General features: G+C 52.6%; 5 protein-coding genes across 5 annotated transcripts; 4 read left to right on the forward strand and 1 right to left on the reverse strand.

The window, feature by feature from the left end:
* Window positions 1–1,048: 1,048 nt before the first annotated feature.
* Window positions 1,049–3,565, forward strand: A1O3_00172 (uncharacterized protein; the record flags this gene model as incomplete). The annotated part of the gene is made up of 6 exons (XM_007730322.1): window positions 1,049–1,072; window positions 1,160–2,500; window positions 2,552–2,722; window positions 2,768–2,898; window positions 2,947–3,250; window positions 3,407–3,565. 6 exons carry the CDS (start codon window positions 1,049–1,051, stop codon window positions 3,563–3,565), a joined length of 2,130 nt encoding a protein of 709 aa, XP_007728512.1.
* A 1,006-nt stretch (window positions 3,566–4,571) lies between these two features.
* On the forward strand, window positions 4,572–16,049 carry A1O3_00173 (transformation/transcription domain-associated protein; the record flags this gene model as incomplete). The annotated part of the gene is made up of 2 exons (XM_007730323.1): window positions 4,572–4,641; window positions 4,699–16,049. The coding sequence occupies 2 exons, from the start codon at window positions 4,572–4,574 to the stop codon at window positions 16,047–16,049; spliced, it is 11,421 nt and encodes a 3,806-aa protein (XP_007728513.1).
* Window positions 16,050–17,390: 1,341 nt separating this feature from the next.
* A1O3_00174 (anaphase-promoting complex subunit 6) lies at window positions 17,391–19,602 on the reverse strand (the record flags this gene model as incomplete). Its single annotated transcript, XM_007730324.1, has 2 exons — window positions 17,391–19,453; window positions 19,506–19,602. 2 exons carry the CDS (start codon window positions 19,600–19,602, stop codon window positions 17,391–17,393), a joined length of 2,160 nt encoding a protein of 719 aa, XP_007728514.1.
* A 475-nt stretch (window positions 19,603–20,077) lies between these two features.
* Window positions 20,078–20,968, forward strand: A1O3_00175 (uncharacterized protein; the record flags this gene model as incomplete). Its single annotated transcript, XM_007730325.1, has 1 exon — window positions 20,078–20,968. One exon carries the CDS (start codon window positions 20,078–20,080, stop codon window positions 20,966–20,968), a length of 891 nt encoding a protein of 296 aa, XP_007728515.1.
* A 377-nt stretch (window positions 20,969–21,345) lies between these two features.
* On the forward strand, window positions 21,346–22,377 carry A1O3_00176 (uncharacterized protein; the record flags this gene model as incomplete). The annotated part of the gene is made up of 3 exons (XM_007730326.1): window positions 21,346–21,379; window positions 21,426–21,843; window positions 21,921–22,377. The coding sequence occupies 3 exons, from the start codon at window positions 21,346–21,348 to the stop codon at window positions 22,375–22,377; spliced, it is 909 nt and encodes a 302-aa protein (XP_007728516.1).
* Between the last annotated feature and the right edge of the window lie 284 nt (window positions 22,378–22,661).

The following is a 22,661-nucleotide window of genomic DNA, read 5'->3' on the forward strand; positions in this document are numbered from 1 at the left end:
AAGTAGACAAGTAGACAAGTAGACAAGTAGACAAGTAGACAAGTAGACAAGTAGACAAGTAGACAAGTAGACAAGTAGACAAGTAGACAAGTAGATGGTAGACCAGCAGTAGTACCTAAGTAGGTAGTAGAGTACACAGTCTTACCTACCTACGAAATACATGTACTCCGTAGTACTACATGTACCAAGGTAGTAAGGATACTAATAGGTGTTTAGTACACGTAGTTTCCGTACTAGTACCACTTGTTTTGGTAGTCTTGGCACCGACTCCCGGGCTTTTAGTACCCAGGTACCCCAAGTCCTGGTACCGCAGTTCAAGTTTAGCAGTGGCTAAGGACCGGAATAGTAACTCAACTAGTATATTACGAGCTAGACCTCTCTGCATTAGTAGGCGCAGGCCAGCAGATTGCGGCACCAGGTCAAATCCCCCGCCCAAACAACCACTAGTCCTACTACCGGCCGGAGAACAAGCCACTGACTGGCAGCTGCAACACCACTCCTCAATCAACTCACTGCACTCATCCATCCACGAAGTCAATTACCTCTCGAGCAAATTGACCGACCATTGACTTGGCCACCGTCTGTTTTCACGCACTCCTTTTCAATGGACGCGCACCTCCCTGCATTACTGAGCCCTGAATCAACGAGTCGGACCCATTTCTAAATCCAAGGCTGCATTCGTCACTGTTCGGTGCACTCTAATTTGAGACCCCAAGTCGCAAGTCATCCTGAACAGTTGAGCTGTCTTCCTCGTTAGGACCTGGCTAACCATCACTCCACAGTCCCTGGTGCTGCCATTCCAATCGTATCTGTCTTACCACGATCTTGGACGATGAGGAATTGACGAAAATAAGCAGCGATTGCCCGTCCACCTTGCCAACCCCTTCGACCTCGGACCATCTCGTCCCTTTCTCTGGCCTTCGACGCTGTGATTCCGACTTGGATGAATAATTGAACACTCGTCTTCTACGAACACGGATAGTGGGCGCGTAGAACGTGACAAGCGTCCTCGTTCTTGAGTCATATACTTGAAGACCGACTCGACAAGATGAAAGGTTTCAGGCAAAGAGTGGTATGTTTTCCCGCCGTCGAGCGACCGATCTTGTCCCATCGCGTCATCCTGTTCCTCAAGTACGGCACACGACTCACTGGAATCTAGCACGAGCAGTTGTCTAGAGCAAAAGACTCAAACAAATCCTCCAAGAAAAAGGACTCTAGTTCTACTACCGCGTCTCCCCTCTCCGCCTCAGCTACCCTTGCAGGCGGTGAATCGAGGTCCCCAAACAGCTCCAATGCTGCCACACCGACCTCCTCAACAACGAATGTCAATGATGTACGGATCAAGAATAGCAACAACGATAGTGGCGCCGGCAGCCACGTCAATACTCTACTTCCTGGCGTGCATGGTTCAGGGTCGGGAGGTTCAGGTCAACACTACATACAGCAAAGCTCTGGGCTCGGACCTACTGGACCCGGTACACCCGGCAGGCAAGGCGGCCATCTTGCTCCTAGTGTTATCATAAGCCCAAGTGCTCCTCATGTTCCAGGACCAGGCGCGACTGAGACAATGCCTGGTGACCTCGCGCCCCCTAAGGCGGGCCAAAAATCCTTACTTTTCGATCGCCTCCAGTCAACTCCTAAAGATGTGGCCGAGGGCATCCGGACACCCAAAAGACAGCATTCATCTCGGTTCGATGTCTCCGATCAGAGATCTCGGGAGCTAGAGAAACTACCTGGCTTCCATGAGGTGCCTCCAAATCGAAGGCAGGAGCTGTTTATGCAGAAGATTGACCAGTGCAACATCATTTTCGACTTCAACGACCAGACCGCAGACATGAAGTCAAAAGAAATCAAGAGACTCGCTCTACATGAATTGCTGGACTATGTTGCGAACAACAGGTCGGTTATTACGGAACCAATGTATCCCAAAGTTGTCGAGATGTTCAGCAAGAACCTGTTCCGACCGGTGCCTCCTCCTGTCAATCCTCAAGGCGAAGCTTTTGACCCGGAAGAGGACGAGCCCGTGCTTGAAGTTGCCTGGCCTCACATACAAGTCGTCTACGAGTTCTTCCTGCGCTTCATTGAGAGCCAGGATTTCAACACCAACATTGCCAAGGCCTACATCGATCACCATTTTGTCCTTCAGTTGCTGGAACTCTTCGACTCGGAAGATCCTCGAGAGAGGGATTTCTTGAAAACTACACTCCACCGCATCTATGGCAAATTCTTGAATCTTCGCTCCTACATTCGGAGGTCCATTAACAATGTCTTCTTCCAATTTACCTACGAGACCGAGAGATTCAATGGAATCGCGGAGCTTCTAGAAATCCTGGGGTCCATTATTAATGGCTTTGCACTCCCACTAAAGGAGGAACATAAACTATTCTTGACCAGGGTTCTCCTTCCCCTCCACAAGGTCAAGAGCCTGAGCATGTACCACCCGCAGTTGGCTTATTGTATCGTTCAATTTTTGGAGAAGGACTCGGCACTGACAGAGGATGTATGATTCACGTTTGCCACCTACTGTGTGTGTTTACTGATCACTGCGCAGGTTGTTCTCGGTCTGCTCCGGTATTGGCCCAAAGTCAACAGCACCAAGGAGGTGATGTTCTTGAATGAAGTGGAGGACATCTTCGAAGTTATGGATCCTCAAGAGTTCGCCAAAGTCCAGGAACCACTCTTCAACCAACTGGCAAAGTCTGTCGCCAGCCCCCACTTCCAGGTGCGTCCGTGTCAACATTGCCCCAAGGATTTGACTGATGTATAGCAGGTGGCAGAACGTGCTCTGTATTTCTGGAACAACGAGTACTTCTGTAATCTCGTTAGCGACAATGTCGAAACAATCCTCCCCATCATGTTTGCTCCGTTGTACGAGAATTCCAAGGGTCACTGGAACCGGTATGTTGTCCCTCGGCAATGGCAGAGACAAGAACCTAATTGGGTCAGGACAATTCACGGCATGGTCTACAATGCGATGAAACTGTTTATGGAGATTAACCCTCAACTCTTTGACGAATGTTCCCATGATTACAATGAACTACAAAACAATGCGCCTCAACGGGAGAAAGAACGCGAAGCCAAGTGGGCGAAGCTCACAGAGCAAGCGAACAAAAACAGAGCTAAACTCTCGAAGCCACCGTCGAACCCAACCATCAAAGAAGAGCCCGAAATAGATGCTACGCAAGACAATCAAGAGCGACTTGATGCTCTGAAATTGCATGATGAGTCGACATCTTCGAGGCCAGCTTCGGTAAGTCTTCCACGTCCCGGACAGAAAGCATGAGAAATAAAAACTTTCCGGGAACACCTCTCAATCTTTTCACTCGCTAAGAAACTCTCGCATTCTTATAGTGACCTTGACTTCTCTTTCTGACATAGCTTTCGATACTCCAGAGGCGTCGAGCAGATTCACACGGCCACACCAGAGCTCGTAGGTCTAACAGCGGCTCCGACTCCAAGGCGAGAAGGCATCGCGCCCAGTCTAGTGGCTCGGCCGATTTACATCGAACGGTTCCACATGTGCAACGCCATAGCAGTGCAGCGTCACAGCATTGATCTCGACTAACCGGAGCTCTGCTATATGTTACGGCTAGGAAGGGGCTGCTCGGACTTCTTGCAACGCCGTTAGCAAACGTCGGCCTTGAGGATTTTGTGTATTTTGAGCCAACAGTTGCTGGCAAGGCTACGATCTGTGCCTTGATTCGGGGTGTGGGGGGCGGTCCTGTGTTGGCTTTGAAGTACATTGGTTTGAAACCTGAGTATGAGGCCTGTGACGTTGGCCTCTGGGATGAAGATACGTGCAACGCGGCCAAGCAGCCTTTTGACGGCATGAGCAGCACCATGCGGACCATGGTGCTGATGGAGTTTATTGCTGTGATGAGCATGGTGAATACATATTTCCGTTGCGCCTTGGTAAATGTCGTGACCGTAGACCGTAGCGTGCGGACTTGTTTCCAAGACACAACTCGGCAGGACCTTGCACTACTCGCCCAGTTCGACCCTACTCGCGTCGAATGCAGTGAATAGTCTATGGCATGGAGCTGAGTCTTTTGCGTGATCAAGGACTCGATGAAATATGTTTGGCCCTCTTCCAGCGAGACCTCTGGCCTCGTTCGAGTGGATCAGATATATGAGTAAGCAGACGCCACGTGACTGCTTTAGACCAAGATTGGTTAGACTGCCTCTGCTAGCGGGCTCGAAGTTGCGTCGCGACCGCCCGCGATCCTGGATGCGTTTCTCCCTCTTCTGTCTCCAACTGTGTTAAAAGTCCCCCATACTGCCTAGTCCTCGACTCTCAACGAGGCACCCTGAGGCCACGGGCACCTCACCACCTCTCGATCTTTTCCTGTCACTCTGCCATACCTTCTAAATTCCACAAGCGTCACTCTATTTTCACTGTGCCTTGAAGCGTCACATGGGGAAATCTTCATTTGTTCTGCGACTTAACTTTCCACCCATGAGGCTATATACCCTGGAGGCCTCATGAAGTCGCCTGAACCTCCTGCCGCATCACTCTCCTACTCGCGGTATAGGCCTTCTTTCTGTCTGGGGCGGTCTGGTGTTGACTGAGAATGTCATCAACCATGGACGCTTCTCAGAAGATCGACGTCTTTGCCGCACGGCTGACTGATGCCAAAATCGGTACAGGCCTCCCGGGCGCGAAGTTACAACCTCTTACTGACAGTTGTGGTACTGTAGATACACGGACAAAGTCCAACGTGGCCACAGAACTCCGCGACTCCATCGAAAATCTCTGCTCGCTTCCTGCGACTTACACCAAGTTTCTCACGAAATTATGGCCAGTTTTCAAGAAGATTCTGGAGGGGAAACCCGACTTCAGCCCTACCTCCTTCGAGCATATTCTTCGAAATCAAATACTGGAGATCCTTCACAGACTACAGCATGGGTCCGCCGAATTCGAGCCTTATGCGCTGGATGTGGTCGAAACGCTGATGGAGTTGGTGCGGGTTGAAAATGAGGACAATGCAGTACTCTGCCTGAAAACGATCATGGATATCGAGCGACACCAGCCAACTGCCACTGCCTCGAAAGTGCAGCCTTTTCTCGACCTAATCCAGGAGATGTTCCAGTTGATGGAACAGGTGGTCCGCGACACATTCGACTCGCCTACATCCCATCATCAGGTCGCATCATCAACACCCAACCCGCAAGCCCAGACTTTTCAGTCTCCTCGACCGGGCTCACCTGCGACGACTGTGTCAGATCCCGGAAATGAGAAGAAAGAGCACACCCCCTTGACAAAGGGCATGCAGTCGTTCAAGGTGTTGTCGGAATGCCCGATTATCGTGGTCTCCATCTTCCAAGCGCATCGCAACGCAGTTGCAGCCAATGTCAAGAAGTTTGTGCCATCGATTAAGGGGATACTCTTGCTACAGGCCAAAGCGCAGGAAAAGGCGCATGCCGAAGCCGCCGCCAACAAAACCGTGTTTACAGGAGTCAGCAAGGAAATCAAAAACCGAGCAGCATTTGGAGACTTCATCACTGCACAGGTCAAGACCATGAGCTTCCTGGCCTACCTTCTGAGAGTGTACGCCCACCAGTTGACGGATTTCCTGCCAACCCTACCGATTGTGGTCGTCCGACTCTTGAAAGATTGCCCACGGGAGAAATCAGGCGCTCGCAAGGAGTTGCTTGTTGCGATCCGTCACATCATCAACTTCAACTATCGCAAGATCTTCTTGAACAAAATTGATGAGTTACTGGATGAAAGGATTCTGATTGGAGATGGGTTGACAGTATATGAGACGATGCGGCCACTGGCTTACAGCATGCTGGCCGACTTGATCCATCATGTCCGAGATTCCTTGGATCGCAACCAGATCCGGCGCACGATTGAAGTCTATACGAAGAACCTTCACGACAACTTCCCAGGCACGAGCTTCCAAACCATGAGTGCCAAATTGCTCCTCAACATGGCGGAAAGCATCACCAAATTGGAGAACAAGGAAGATGCGCGGTATTTCCTGATCATGATCCTTGATGCAATCAGCGATAAGTTCGCGGCAATGAACTACCAGTACCATAATGCAGTCAAGCTGAGCAAGCAATATGCGGACAAGTTCAAGCAAAATCAGAGCGAGACCTTCATGGATGACAAAGAGCATATGCCGGACTGGGACTCGGTAGACATCTTCAACGCAACGCCGATCAAGACCTCCAATCCACGAGAACGAGGAGCCGACCCTGTCAGCGACAACAAGTTCTTGTTCAAAAATCTTGTCAACGGCCTCAAGAACATGTTTTACCAGCTCAAAACCTGCAACCCGCCAGGACTCAATCTTGATCAAACAAGCATTCCTATGAACTGGTCCGAAGTGTCGTTTGGGTACAATGCTGAAGAGACGCGCGTGATCACCAAGCTTTTCCACGAGGGTGCTCGGGTCTTTCGTTACTATGGTGCTGAGGCTCCTGTGCCCGATCTCCAGTATTCTTCTCCCGTGGATTTCATGGCGAGCCACTCAATGGCGCAGATGACCCGGGACGAGAAGGAGCTCCTGGAGAGTTTCGGCACTGTTTTCCACTGTATTGACCCTGCCGCTTTTCACGAAGTTTTTCAGGCCGAGATACCATATTTGCACGAACTTATGTTTGAGCACACGGCGCTCCTCCACCTTCCGCAGTTTTTCCTCGCCAGTGAAGCGACCTCGCCGGCGTTTGCAGGAATGGTTCTCCAATACCTCATGGATAAGCTGCCAGATGTTGGCTCCTCGGATATCGTCCGCTCGTCGATCCTTTTGAGAATGTTCAAGTTGTCCTTCATGGCCGTCACGCTCTTCTCGGCCCACAACGAACAAGTCTTACTCCCTCATATCACAAAGATCATCACGCAATGTGTGCAGCTATCTGTGACGGCGGAAAAGCCAATACACTACTTTATCCTGCTTCGCTCTCTGTTCAGAAGCATTGGCGGCGGACGCTTCGAGCTTCTCTACAAGGAGATCCTCCCCTTGCTCGAAATGCTCCTCGAGACTTTCAACCATCTACTCCAAGGCGCAAGAGATCCGCATGACCGGGATCTCTACGTCGAATTGACATTGACAGTCCCTGCAAGGTTAAGTCACCTGTTGCCGCATCTGAACCATCTTATGCGGCCGTTGGTGGTCGCTTTGCGGGCCGGGCCAGATCTTGTGGGCCAAGGGCTGAGGACCCTAGAACTATGCGTCGACAACCTAACGGCGGATTACCTCGACCCCATTATGGCTCCGATCATGGATGATCTGATGACTGCTCTATTTGAGCACCTCAAACCTCAGCCTTATCAGCATTTTCATTCGCATACCACGATGAGAATCCTGGGCAAGCTTGGTGGGCGAAATCGCAAGTTCTTGAACCATCCGCATCATTTGTCGTATCGTCGATATACGGACGACGAGCCTAGCTTCGATATCAGACTTCTCGAGACGAGTCGCGACCGAGCATTTCCTCTTGATACGGGTTCGGATCTCGCTATCCGCAGACTGAGCGATACGACGAAGAACCAAAATGCAAAGCCTCTGGACCTCTACTATAAGCAGCAGTCATTCAAACTCATAAGTAACCAAGTGAAGCTGCTCATTGGTTATGATCAAGTTCCAGACGATCTTGCGGCCCTTCTTCGACTCCAGGCGAATGACCTTCTAGCCCGCCGGTTTACTACGTATGCGGACGTGCTCGCTGACAATGAGCTGGGCAAGTCGGTACTGAAGCGCAGGGAACAGGAAGTGCACCTGAAGAAGCTATTAAAAGCTTGCTTCAACGCAACAACATTGCCGGATTTGAAGCCTCAAGCTGAAGCGTTCATGCAGAACATCGCACGCCATTTTACCATCGTTGAGCTCGGTCAGGCTCTATGCGACGCAGGTCGAAAAACAAAGGAGTTTGATGTCCACCTCGGTGAGGGTGCGGTCCATCTGAGCACCAGGGTTCTGGCTGATGTCATTTGCGATTGTTTGGCTTCAGATAATGTCATCGTTCGCGAAGCTGCGGAGGCCTCAATGGGTGAAGTGGTTGAGGCCGCCGGCACTATCTTCGGCACTGTCGAAAAGGCTGCCCGCCTTCCGTTCTTCTCACACCTCGTTCAGACATTCTGCCACAGATGTCGCGAAGTCGAGTGGTTCACCAAAGCTGGTGCAACGCTGGGACTGCAGATTGTGATCACCAAGCTTGGATTAGGAAATGCCTTTCTCAACAGCAAGCAGCTGGAAATCATCAAGGCGCTGCTGTTTGTTATCAAGGACACGCCGCAGAAGGTGCCAGCGAGTACACGGCTTACCGCGCAGGAGACACTAGAATTCATCCTTCGCAAGGTCTGCACCGGACAGACCCGGGATATGCTCACCAACGAAAAGAGCACTATCCATGCTCTTTCGGTTACATTCTGCGTCGAGCTTTCTCACATGAACAAACATACACGTGACACCGCGCAGCGCGCGTTCTCGGCCATGGCGGAGGTGGCGGGCGTCGAGGTGCACGAGTTGATCGCCCCGGTCAAGGAAAGACTTCTGCAGCCCATCTTCAACAAGCCCCTGAGAGCCCTGCCGTTTCTCTCACAAACCGGATTCATTGACGCGATTACATATTGCTTGAGTTTAGGCCACGAACTGGTGCCTTTGAACGATCAATTGAATCGCTTGATGATGGAATCACTTGCTCTGGCGGATGCAGATGCCGAGATTCTGCATCCAAAGCCAGATGAGTACAAAAATGCACAGCTAATCATCAATCTCCGTGTGTCTTGTCTGAGGCTCCTGTCGCTTGCAATGAGCCTGCCAGACTTCGCTACCGGGCCTCAAAATACAAGCCGCGCTCGCATCATTACCGTCTTTTTCAAGCTACTGTATTCAAAGTCGCCGGAGATCATTGAAGCTGCCAATGCAGGCTTGAAGGAGGTTTTGGTCCAGACGACAAAACTCCCCAAAGACTTGCTTCAAAATGGCCTGAGACCAATTTTGATGAATTTGCAGGACTCAAAGAGACTCACCGTCGCCGGACTCGAAGGATTGGCAAGACTGTTAGCACTGTTGACCAACTATTTCAAAGTGGAAATTGGCGCACGATTACTCGAGCACATGAGGGTGATAGCGGATGAGCAATTACTGCAGAGAGTGTCGTTCGGGCTCATTGAGCAAAATCAGCAGATGAAAATAGTCACGGCCATTTTCAACGTCTTCCACCTGCTGCCGCCTGCTGCCACCAGCTTCATGCCCGACCTCATCAATAGTGTCCTCGACCTGGAGGGCAAGCTGCGTCGTACTGTGGCGAGCCCTTTCCGCCAACCGCTGATTCTGTACCTCGACAAATACCCACAAGAGACCTGGTCATTTTTCGAATCCCGGCTGCAGGACGAGAAGTACGGCCGGTTCTTTGGCCAACTTTTGGCGTCCGAACTGAGTCCGGCCTTGCGTGATACGGTGATGAATAATACTGAAGCATTCATTAAGGCTACCTTTGAGGTTGAGGCTGTTCCTGACCGACACACCGCGGCAATCAACGGCATTTACATTGTACACTCGATGTCTATGTTCGAATCAACTAAAGCTTGGTTGCGTGAGCAGGAGCAACTCCGTCTCAAGGTTCTAGGAGCTGGTCAAGAGCTTGAGGGTCAGCTTCGGAAAGATCTGTTGCAACGTTCACAACGACTTCGGGCCGAGCAAGCGGGAGATCAACTGATGGATATTCTGACCCAGTATCTTGAGTCGGCACTCGAGGATCTCGATTTCATGATGGAAGTCTTTGCTTCGTCGGCCCAGGGGCGGATAAAGTCTCCACTGAAGCTGACGAAATTCTTGTTTGATTCCATCATCACGGACGAATCGATTAGTCGGCGATTCAACATCATTGACAAATGTCTCGAAATATACTCTCAAAAGACGGAGTCTCAAAAGGTGAAGACGTTTCTCTTGCACAGTGTTGTCAATCCAATAATGGCAAGGGATGTGCAGAATATGCGACGCGAGGATGGTACCGACAGGACTCCCTTGGCAGATCACAAGCTATTCAACCTCTTCCTAGAACGGCTCTGGAAGCCGCCAGCTCCTGATTCGAGCGAGGACTTGTCGCAGCCTGGGATTGACCAATCCCGTATGGAAGCGCTGCAGCTTTCTGCCTTTGTGCTGAAGTATCACAAAGATGCTGTGTCAGAGGATCGCAAGGACATCATCAAGTATTCCTGGGGCCATATCAAACTGGAAGACGTGATCACCAAGTACGGCGCCTACGTTCTTATCTGCTATTTCATCCGATCCTATGACACGCCACCGAAGATCGCGGTTCAAATCTACAATCAACTCCTGAAAGCCCACCAGAACGAAGGCAAGGCTTTGGTGACCCAGGCGTTGGAGGTTCTAGCTCCGGTTCTCCCAGCCCGGATGGGCGGTGCCACAAATACTCCAGGGGACAAGAGATCTCCGCATTGGGCGCGCCTGCCGAGGAAGATCCTAAATGAAGAGACGGGCAATCTCCAACAAGTCCAGAGCATCTTCAATTTCATCGTGCGCCAGCCAGACCTGTTCTACGATTCTCGGGAGTTTTTCATCCCCACAATTGTCCAGATGCTACACAAGATTGCTCCTCCGCCAAACCCTTCAAATGAGAACAAAAAGCTTGCACTGGCTTTGATCTCGCTGGTCTTGCAATGGGAAAGCCGTCGTGTATCTGCGGTGTCTCCGTCTCAGTACACGACAGAGCTGAGCCCTTCCCTCAAGCGGGACTCTGGGGGGACACAGATACTGCAACCACCGCCGACAAAGGAGAAGACCGAATATCAAATCCCCCTGGAACTTCGGACACTCGTGGTGAAATATATGATCACGTTTATCACCGCACTACCAGAGCGGTTCCCTGTTCCCGCCGCGGATTTGAAGTCCAAAACGATGCAGAAAGCTCAGCAACAAGCTCTGTCCAATGATCTCGTCAAGAAGGCCGTGCAACTTCTTCGCGATCTTTTAGCTCCCAACTTATGGGCCGATGTGGACGTAGGCCTTTATGAGAAGCTCCTAGATCCCATCCTAAGTGGCGACAAGGCCGACAAGGTTGACGATAAACAACTGACGTGCATGATCAATGCGTTACAGGTTATGCGCATCCTCTTGAGCACAAAGACTGACGAATGGATCTTGGGCCACATGGACAAGGTCCAGAAACTGTTGGAAAAGCCGCTCAAGATGGAAGAACCTGAAATCCAAGATTGTTTACACTTGGTGACTGATGACAGCAACTCTCTTCCTCTCATTCGCCGAGTCCTTGAAGCAGTCCCGAAACAGAGGACGGAAGACGAGGATGCCATGGAGATCGAGACGGCCCCTTCAGATTTTCCCACCAGATATTCGAAAATTCTGATTGGCGAAGCTCTCTCCTCCGGCAACTACATTTCTGGCATCAACAACCTTTGGACGTTATCGCTGGTACGACCCAGTGACGTTGATGACCATGTGAACGGTGCAATGAAAGCGTTGCAGCAGAAGTTGGCCAAGGAGCACATCAATGCGTATGTGATACCGCCGGGGCCACCTCCACAGGGCTGGCGACTAGGCGAACCCCTGATGGACCCCTACGAGTTTGCTCTCGGGGTAGACTTGATCAAGAAAAGCATCGATATCTTGTCTTCGCGTATGGCAGAACTCAATGACCAGCGCCGACCGTTCCTGAGTGTCCTTGCCTCGCTCGTGGAGAAGTCTTTCAATGTCGAGTTGTGCAGCAAGGTCCTGGACATGGTGGAAACATGGGTCTTCAATTCGAACGAGCCTTGGCCGACGCTCAAGGAGAAGACTGCTGTCTTGCACAAGATGCTTATCTTTGAAAAGTGGCCGACCCAAACCCTACTCGAGCGCTTTCTTGAACTGGTCATCAAGATCTACGAGGATCCGACCGTGACAAGGACTGAGTTGACTGTGCGTTTGGAGCACGCCTTCTTGATCGGCACTCGTGCCAAAGATGTTGAGATGCGGAACAGATTCATGAACATCTTCAATCGCGCCCTCTCCAAGACTGCTAGCTATCGGCTGAACTACGTCTTGACCCTCCAAAATTGGGACACTTTGGCGGACTCATTTTGGCTAAAGCAAGCGTCACACCTCATCATGGGCTCTGTGGAAATGTCCATGCCTGCGCGACTCCATGCCGAAGACGTCCGCGTCTGCCCCTTGTCCCAATTGTTCGGCGCCCGTTTTGTGAGCCCAGAGCAGCGAAAGGATGACCTGCTGATCGAGGACGGTTTGGAGGCTCTGGTTGTCGCTCAGCAACGTTTCAACCAAGAGATCCAGGAAGTCAAAGTTAAAGATCTCCTCGACCCTATCACACAATTACAGCACACGGACGACAGCCTGGCGTATGACGTTTGGGTGAAATTATTCCCACTGTGTTGGTCTGCATTGAACAGGGACGAACGACTTGATCTGGAAAAAGGAATGGTCACGCTTCTGACTCGAGAATATCACCAGCGGCAGCTGAACCTGCGGCCGAATGTCGTGCAAGCGTTGCTCGAGGGAGCCGTTCGTGCACGACCAAGATTCAAGGTACCACCACATGTCATGAAATTTCTCAGTCGGACCTACGACGCGTGGTACACTGCACTCGTCTATTTGGAGGAATCTGCGGTCGATCCCTTGATTGACACACCCCAGGTCCGCGAGAGCAATCTTGATGCTCTGGTGGAAGCATACGCAGGTCTTCAAGAGGACGACTTGTTCTACGGCACGTGGAGAAGACGGTGCAAGTTCATGGAGACCAACGCCGCTTTGTCATACGAACAGCATGGAATGTGGGACAAGGCACAACAGTTGTGGGAATCGGCACAAGTCAAAGCCAGAACCGGTGTCGTCCCCTTTTCCCAAGGCGAGTATTACTTGTGGGAAGACCACTGGATGATTTGCGCACAGAAGCTTCAGCAATGGGATATCCTTGGGGAGTTTGCGAAGCACGAGAACTTCAGCGACCTCCTCCTGGAATCGGCATGGCGAAACTACGAAGCTTGGTCCGGCGATGAGAACCGCAATCAGTTGGACTCGATGATCAAATCAGTTTCTGATGCGCCGACCCCTCGACGGACGTTCTTCCAGGCTTTCATGGCTCTCTTGCGATACAACTCCAAGCAGGTGTCGCGGGCTGAATTTCAACATGTTTGCGACGAAGCCATCCAGTTATCCATCCGGAAATGGCACCAGCTTCCCCGACGCATAACAAATGCCCACATCCCTATTCTGCAGAACTTCCAGCAGCTGGTCGAGCTTCACGACGCCAGTGTCATTTGTGACAGCCTCATGAGCACGAATGAGCGCAATCTAGACAGCAAGTCACAGGAGGTCAAGCTGTTGCTCCAAGCGTGGCGAGATCGGCTGCCCAATATCTGGGACGATATCAATGCATGGCAAGATCTAGTCACCTGGCGGCAACACGTCTTCCAACTTGTCAACTCGACGTATCTGCCGCTCATCCCGCAAGGGGGGAACAACGTTGGCAGCAATTCGTATGCGTTCCGGGGCTACCATGAGACTGCGTGGATCATCAACAAGTTTGCACACGTCGCCCGCAAGCATCAGATGCCTGAAGTCTGCATCAATCAACTCGGGAAAATTTATACATTGCCCAACATCGAGATTCAAGAAGCCTTCCTCAAGTTGAGAGAGCAAGCGAAATGTCACTATCAGAATAAGGCGGAGTTGAACAATGGCCTGGACGTTATCAACAACACGAATCTCAATTACTTTGGCGCCCAACAGAAGGCCGAGTTCTACACCCTCAAGGGCATGTTTTTGGCCAAACTCCAACATGCCGAAGAAGCCAACGAAGCCTTTGGTGTTGCTTTGTATTACGATCTTCGGTTGCCAAAGGCCTGGGCCGAGTGGGGTCAATATTCCGATCGCAAGTTCAAGGAGAATCCCAACAATATCGAAGCAGCAAGCAATGCCGTCAGTTGCTACCTGGAGGCGGCTGGGTTGTACAAGAGCGCGAAGTCGAGAAAAATGCTCAGTCGAGTCTTGTGGTTGCTCAGCCTGGACGACGAGGAAGGGCATATTGCAAAGGCATTTGAAGATTTCAAGGGCGAGACTCCGGTCTGGTATTGGACCACATTTGTGCCTCAACTCCTCGGGAGTCTGGAACACAAGGAAGCACGCTTGACCAAGACCGTCCTGGTCAAGATCGCAAAAGCCTTTCCCCAGGCACTGTTCTACCATCTGCGGGCGACGCGGGAGGAATTCCTGACCAAGAAGAAGCAGTTCGAGGCCCAGAAGCGCCAGTTGAAAGCCCAGCAAGAAAAGGCAGAGGCCGGTTCACGACCTGGGACGGCCAACGGTGAAGCCCCGGCCAATGCCTCATCGTCCCCCAAACCGAAACAAGAGCCCAACGGCGACAATCAGAGCAACGGGACCGAGGTGGCACAGAGAGAGGAGCCGAAAAGACCGTGGGACTACACCGACGAAATCATGGCTGGCCTCAAGACCGCATTCCCGTTGCTTGCCCTTTCCATGGAAACCATGACCGACCAGCTTTCCAAGCACTTCAAATGTCCCCCGGACGAAGATGCTCATCGCCTGATTGTGGCCTTGCTGAACGACGGCCTCGCATACATTAGCAGGGCTCCCTTGACCTACGCCGAAGGAGCCAAACTCCCTCAGTCCACCGAAGCCAACATTGCCCGATTCGTGACCTCGGTTCTCCCTGCACACATTCGCAAGTCTTTCGAGGCCGATTTCGTCCAGACCAGGCCGACCATGTACGAATACATCCACAAACTGAGACGTTGGCGGGACAAGTTTGAGCAGAAACTCGATTACCGCCAGCAATGGGCTCCTCTCGAGTCCTACAGCCACCACCTGAGCGAATTCAAGTTCCTCAAATTCGACGATTCGGTCGAGGTTCCTGGGCAATACCAGCAGCACAAGGACAAGAACACCGACTTTGTGCGCATCGAGCGCTTCATGCCGACGGTTGAACTGGTCCGAGGCAACAACATCTGCCATCGTCGACTCACCATCCGCGGCCACGACGGGTCCTTGCATCCATTCGCCATCCAGCACCCAACCGGCGGCAAGGTCCGACGGGAGGAGCGCATCGTTCAGCTCTTCCGCATCTTCAACCAAACCCTGGCCAAGCGGAAAGAGTCTCGGCGACGCAATCTGTATTTCCATCTCCCCATCTTTGTGCCGGTCGCCCCTTACATTCGCCTGGTGCAAGACGATTCGTCGTACGTGACTATGCAAAGCGTCTACGAGGACCACGTTCGGAACACACCCGGCATGTCACGCGACGACCCGATTCTCTTTGTGCTCGAAAAGTCGAGGACCGTGGCTGAACAGCAAAAGACGACGCCACGCACCGCCGACCAACTGGCGGTCATGAAGACGGAGATTTTCAACACGATCCAGGAACGATGGGTACCCACCACCATCGCGCTGCGCTATTTCCAGGCCACGTACCCGAGCTATGCAGACTTCTGGCTCTTCCGCCGCCAATTCGCTTACCAGTTCGCCGCCACGACGTTCATGACCTATATCATGCACATGTCCGCTCGCTATCCCATCAAAACCTTCATCTCTCGCACCACGGGCGACGTCTGGGCGAGTGATCTTCTCCCGAACCTCAACTCGGCTCGCGCATACTTCTTCAACCCAGAAGCCGTTCCTTTCCGTCTGAGCCCGAACATCCAAACCTTGATGGGACCGTTGGCGGTTGAGGGCATCTTCACCGCCTCCCTCATGGCCATCGCGAGGTGTCTAGCCGAACAAGATCAGGGATTCGAGATGGAGCAACAACTCAGCGTTTTCGTTCGAGACGAGATGTACAATTGGGCCGCCAGCCGGTCTCACTCCTCGAACCCGACCGAGCCGAAAATGGAAGGGCAGCATCTGCGGGAACTGGTGGCCCAGAATGTGGACTTTATTGTCCGGCGGGCCTTGACACTGGCCAAGACGCAGGGCAGTGTGGGCAGCAGTGCGGATGGTGGCGTTAACGGTGTGTTGCCCGCGTGTCAAAATGTCGTCGACCTCGTCAGCCGAGCCACAGATCCCATGAAGCTCAGTGGGATGGATGCGTTGTGGATGCCCTGGCTCTAGTCTGACGCGGTGTGTGGGATATGGATATGGACATGGATATGGAAATGGGATGGACCGGAGTCGAGGCGTTGACGATGATGCATGCTGGCCGATGAATGCGCAGATGTGATGTGACAGCTGGGCGGTTTTTTTGCAGCATCATGGGGGTCGGAACTGACGCTATCGTTGCTTCGTCTTGACTACGAGGCCAGCAGCAGTTGCACGACCAAGGGGCAGTGGTCGACAGCAAACAGGGCTCTTGCGACTCTACACAGGATGGCGTTAATACGGCGTTCACCTTGAGGTGAAGGATTTGGGCATGAGCAGAAACCGGGCAGGGGGAATGTTTGAGAGTTTCGGCAATTTCACGAATGGGCGATGCAGCGGCGTCGGACTTGTATTTCTTGTATTCTTTTCCTTTTCTTTTCTAATGAAAAGTCTTTCCTAGTCTTTTTCTGCTCTAGTGGCAGTTTCAGTTTGATGTATGTGTATATAACGAAGGAAAGGAATCTTTTTGATTGTTCTGATTGCGTCAAGTTTGGCGAGCCAGCAGCTCTACGGACCTATGGTTAGTTCCCTATAGGGGTGCAAATGTAGAAATAGTACGCACTGTATCCGTACATGTATATCCTGAAGAGCCTGAGAAGCAGAAGGCAAGGCAAGGGAAGGGAGGCTTAGGCTTAGGCCTAGGGTGAGCTCTGGGCAGTCTGGACTATGGTATGTTATGAGGACAGAGGACAGAGTACAGACACTTGAGGTAGTACTAATACTGTACATAATACCGTATACACTACTCCGTAGATATAGGTGCCATCGGGTGTTGCAACCCAAGTCACTTGTTTGTTTCGGTGGGTCATTATTTGCTTTAGGTATGCTAGCTATGCTGAGAAAGATATCGGGGGCCTAAGGCTTTCTTTTGGATGCTGCGAGTCTGTCTGTGACTCGGGCTGTGACTTGACCGTCAGTCGGGAACCCGCACCCGAAGAGTTGACCAGATCGCCAGGCGCTGATCATCTCGCTCTTCTCCCCTTTCTCTGTCCTCTCACCGGCATCGGGGATCGTGGGCGGTAACAGGAAGAGACGACTCTTTTGGCAAACATCGATATCCAAGGATCAAAGTCCGTCATCGTTGTCACAATATCCAATCGACGAACCCGTCCAGTGATAGCCGGCCTGCAACTGTGGGAGACGCCCCGATGGAATGATTCGGCGACACCGGAACTCTTCTAATCCACCCACGGTGTCATCTTGGGCCCTTGTTACCAACTCTCTTTGCGGTCGATACCCTGCCAGTTGCAAGCCTTCATTCGCATCTCATCCTGCCAGAGGTTGACCAGACTCGAGGCCAGTCCGACATCACCTTTATTGTCCGACAGCACGGAAAGCTGCATTCAGAATTTCGTCCGCGTCTCCATCCATACGTTGTTCGGCCTTGTGCCCACTGCTCAGGTGCTTTGTGGACTCTGCAGAGGTCTTGATGTCTTTCCCTCGGCGTCTAGACCGGATCCCCGATTTCCCGGCGGGCGGATCGTGTGAAACAGGATTTTCGTTTTCATCAGACTCCTGCTCTTCCTCCAGAGCCCAGAATTCCATTGCACGACTGAGCAGCGAGCCTGCGACACCTCCACCGCCCGCATCCCCGCCGAGAACGTGGACAGCTTCGTGAAGAGCCATGACAGCATCCCTTGTGCGTCCAACCATGCTGAGAAGGACCAATCCTCGACTGGTATGAATGCTTCCGAGGAGGTTGCGCTCTTCGTAGCCACTGGCTGCACCGCTAGGGGTGAGACCTGTACTTAAACCATTGATACTCAAATTTGCAAAGGCTGACGTTCCGTGGCCTGGCTCGAAAGCCGAGGCCGGAGCAGCACCTCCGGTGGCGGTGCGTAAACATTCGTCAAACTCGGCCAACGCTTCCTCAAATCTTCCCAGTCGACGCAGGGCGTGGGCCAAGTTCGCCCGTGTTGCCACCCAAGCAGTCATATTGAACCCCAACTCTGAAGCCAGTTCAAGCGAGCGGTGAAATAATTTTGCCGCGGCTGGTAGATTGGACTGGTGGTACAGAATGACGCCGATCTCGTTGAGCACCAGAGGGTCGCCACCAAGATCGCCACTGTTGTTGAATATCGTATCTCCCAGCTCTTTCTCGGTTCCGCCATTCAGTCCACCACTGCTTTTCTCAAACGCTGCGAGGGTGTACTCCCAAGCAAGCTGCATGTTGTTCAGGGCGAGATGTTGCATGCCCAGGAAAAGCTGAGGCAAATGACTGCCCTGAAACAACCTTGCAGCAGTAGAATACGCTGCGATTGCTTGATCGTGTTCCCCCTCGGCAGCGAAAGTGTGGGCAAATCCGATCCAAGCGGCGGCTGAATGAGAGTCCATCAATGACGCCTTGGAGAAGAACCGACGGGCTTCGGCGATTCGAAAGGTGGACAAGTAGTATGTACCTATCGCGAGATAAGTGTAGGCTTCATGGGGCGCGTGAGTGGACAAGGTATGCGAGAGATGAAATAGAGTGTTATGTGCGCCTGTCTCATAAAGGACGGCGAGATGGAGGGGATAGAGCCGCGGGGTGTGGCCAAGAGAGGCATTGGTGTTGCTGGAAGAGGCGTCTGTCGAGCCGTTGGAGTTGTCCTGGGAATTCAGGATGCTCGTGGTTATGGCAAGCGCTTCGTGAAAGCGACATTGGGTAAAGAGCGTCTCGGCTCTGGTCAGGAGCAAGTCGGCATTGGAGGCGAGGTTGTAGTGAGTGGACAGGGTTTCGGTGGCATTGGCCAGGGTTGCCGGTGAAGAGTATTTGGACAAGCGGGTGGTGTAGAGTAGCTTTGTGAAGTGCGCAGCCTCCTGTGCCAGGGACTGGTCTTCTACTCGAATCGAGTCAAAGTCTAGCTCGTCCAAGAAGGCCAACTCCTCGGCCGGAGACATCAGCGAATTCTTCATCAGTTGGTCGAAGGCTTCGAAACACTGCACATCGATCCGCACCGCATCTCGGTAACAGTCTCTTGCGCGATCAAAGGCGTTCCGTTTGGCAAAGCAGAGCCCTCGCAAATAGCACATGCCAGCCTGAAACTTGAGTTCTTTCTCCGATTCGCGATCCCGTTCACGCTCTTCACTCAGCTCAATCCGATCTCTTTGCGCCCTCCCGCCCCTCTGGGTGATGCTGCTCTTCTGGTAATGGCCATTGACGTGCGCCAACTTCCTCCGTGCGTTGTGGGAAGTCGTGATTAGATGGGTGGGGTTTTCCTCGCCGAGAATGACCAGGGCTTGCTCATATCTGCCCTGTTTGATGTAGCAATGAGCGGCGAGGTACCGACATGACAGACTTCGATGGATGAGGTCTTTTCGAGAAAGGAGAGCCAGCGCACGGGTAAAGTTGTTGTTTCCAAAATGCACCTGGGCCAGCCAAAATGCATCGGCATCACTGTCTGCCGGGGAGGTCAACGGGTGCACAAGGAATGAGGGAGATTACTCACATACTTGTCAAAGCGAGGACCTTGTCTCCAATATAGATGGCCGCGTCATGTTGGCCCTTGTTCAAGGCGTCTTGTCTCCAGGTCCGCAGATATTTGTCCATGGTTTCGAGGTCGCGCGGGCGGCTCAGAGGGGGAGTCGACGGGCAGGATGGGTAGAAGGAGGACGGGGAGAAGAAAGACGGCCGAGGGGGTGCGGGTGGCGACCGTGTAAATGTCTCGACGGCATTCCTTGTCTAGTCTACCTGGCCATCGTAGCCCTCGCCCTCGATTCAGTGCAGTCGCGGCCGTGTCGTGTTGTGCTGAGAGAGTGTTTGTGTTTTTGATTTTGGCTGTGCTGAGGGCGAGGGCGGCAAGTGACGCGCTGCGCAGCCTCTTCTCCGATTGGCTGCTCTCAAGAAAAAGGCCATGGCCACCTGTAGATGCCTGGGGCTTCAAGTTCTTAAGTCATTCTCGACCATTCTTGACTCCTGTTGATCCCGCCGTTCAGTCGACTGCTTGCATCGAGTTGTTGTACCCTTGACTTGACTAGAATCAGAGGATCAACCGCAGGATCAACCGCCTGCCAAACCCGTCAAGATGTCGGAACGAAAAGTCCTCACCAAGTACTACCCGCCCGAGTTCGACCCCTCCAAGATCGCGCGAACCCCCAAACACCTTCGACCGACAGGACCCAAGACCATCCCAGTCCGACTGATGGCGCCCTTCAGCATGAAATGCACATCTTGTGGAGAATACATCTACAAAGGTCGGAAATTCAACGCCAGAAAGGAAACGACCGACGAAAAATATCTCGCCATCACCATCTATCGCTTCTATATCCGGTGCACAAGATGCAGTTCGGAGATCACCTTCAAGACGGACCCGAAGAACATGGATTATACCTGTGAACGAGGAGCAAAACGCAACTTTGAGTCGTGGCGGAACCCTGAAAGCGAAGAGTTGAAGGAAACGGACGAACAGCGTCTGGACCGGCTCGAACGGGAGGAGATGGACGAGGCCGAGAATGCCGAAAGGAACGCGATGGAAGAACTCGAGGAAAAAATGGAAGAGAGCAAGCGAGAAATGCAGGTCGCAGACGCCTTGGACGAAATCATGCAGAGGAACGCACGCATAGAACGGGGCGAAAAGGGCGGCAAAGAAGACCAGGCCCTGGTCCAAGTTCGAGATCTCGCTAGGGAACAAAGAGAGGCGGAAGAACGCGCAGATGCCGAAGCTGCTCGAAGGGCTTTTGACGCCGCCAACGTCGAAAGAGCTCGGCTCGAAGAACAGGCAAAACTGCAAGCCCAGCCTGTAGAGTCGGCCAAAGAGTCACCGCCAGCACCGTCCTTCGAAAGGATGAGGAAGCCCAAGAAATCCCTTGTCCCGGGATTGGTGCGTAAGGTCGAACCCGCTCCGATATCACAGCCGGTAGTGCCGCCAAAACCTGCTGGTCTGGATCTCGGAGACTATGGCTCTGATGATGACTAGATGAGGTGCGCGCATGGCCCTGTTGGCACAGCGTTGGCACAGCGTCCACTCAGCTACAAGACGCCCTATCCCATTCGCCAGCTGCAGGCGCATGTCCAGGGCTCTTTAACAACTGCCACGTCGGCATCCTTTCTACACCTGCCCGTAGGCGGCTACCTCATGGCTTATCACCCGCAGGGTATCACTTCTTTGAGACTTCATTGGTGCTAAGTGCGGAAATCTCCTGCCAAGTCGACGTGGCATATTCCGGACAGAGTCGCTGCGCTGCGTTCCAAATACAGGCCTTCGCCTCGAGTCGGCTTCGAGATATGCGCCGTCTAATCTGCTGATCTTCCACCTGGAGTCAACACGCTGCGGTCTGTGCCAGCTCTGTATCAATGGCAGCGGCAGGAGAGAAGGACGTCTGGTTCAGTGAGCTCGGTGTCCGTTCCACATGATACCAGACTGAACATTCTAGTTACTGGATGCTCGTCCGGGATTGGCGCTGCTCTTGCCAAACATATTTACGACGCTGGATGCTCGATCATTGCTACCGCTCGCAAGCCTGACACGCTCGCATACTTACCCGATGAGCCGAACGTGCTGAAACTGGCACTGGACATCACCGATCCGGATCAAGTCGCTCACGTTGTAAAGGCAGGAGTGGAAAGGTTTGGGCGGCTGGATGTCGTGGTCAACAATGCTGGCTATGGCTTGACTGCGGATAGTGAGAATGTTCCCGATGCCGAAGCAAGAGCACAATTGGAGACGAACTTCTGGGGCGCCGTGAGTGTGACGAAGGCCGCCTTGCCCGTCCTCCGGGAAACCAACCCTGTGGGCAAGGGCGGGCTGATCATTCAAATCAGCTCCGTGGGCGGGAGGGTTTGTTTTCCCGGGTCAGCTCTATATTGTGCCAGGTAGAGAGGCTCCGTCCCAAGTCAAGCAATCATCAAGGCTGACCAAACGCTACCAGCAAATTTGCCCTGGAAGGCTATACCGAAGCGCTTGCTAAGGAGATGCACCCCGACTGGAACATCAAGTTTCTGATCATCCAACTGGGCAGCTTCAAGACCAAGTTCGCCGATAACATCCATCTAGTCGCGCGGCACCCTGCCTATCGCGATCCCAAATGCGGCTATAACCAGCTTGCCGCCTACTTTGAAAACCAAGCTGAATCGAGCAAGCATTGGACCGACCCAGCGGCCTGTGCCAAGGTCCTGTATGAAGTTGCCTCGACGCGAAACCAGTCCCCTCTGCCGGTGAGGCTCTCCCTCGGCGCCGATGCCCACAGCCTGATCCAACTCGAGCTGGAGAAAGCGCTCAGAGAGCATGAAGATTGGAAATCTGTCGCTCGCAGCACCACTTCTGGATCGGGCTTTGACGCCGTGGAGATTGTCTCGTCCATCTCCAAGGGGTCTGCCGCATCATAACAACAAGGTCGCGGCGGCATCCACATCCACATCCACTCCCTCCCCACCGCTTGATCTACTACGTCGACAACAGGTGTTCCTCTTCCTCTAAATGAGATAGAAATCAGAAATCAGAAATCAGAAAACAGAAACCAAAACCCAAAAACCACAAGGGATTATCCCGTCCCGCAGAAAACCGCGGTCCAAAGTCAAGCGTTGTAAATTGTATATGTCTGATATCATTTCCTGTCCTCGTTCGTAAAGGAAGTGAAGGTACGCCAGGACTGAGAAACTCAACTCAAGAA

Source organism: Capronia epimyces, assembly GCF_000585565.1.
Source record: "Capronia epimyces CBS 606.96 chromosome Unknown aczIQ-supercont1.1, whole genome shotgun sequence".
In the NCBI taxonomy this organism is placed as follows: Eukaryota; Fungi; Ascomycota; class Eurotiomycetes; order Chaetothyriales; family Herpotrichiellaceae; genus Capronia; species Capronia epimyces.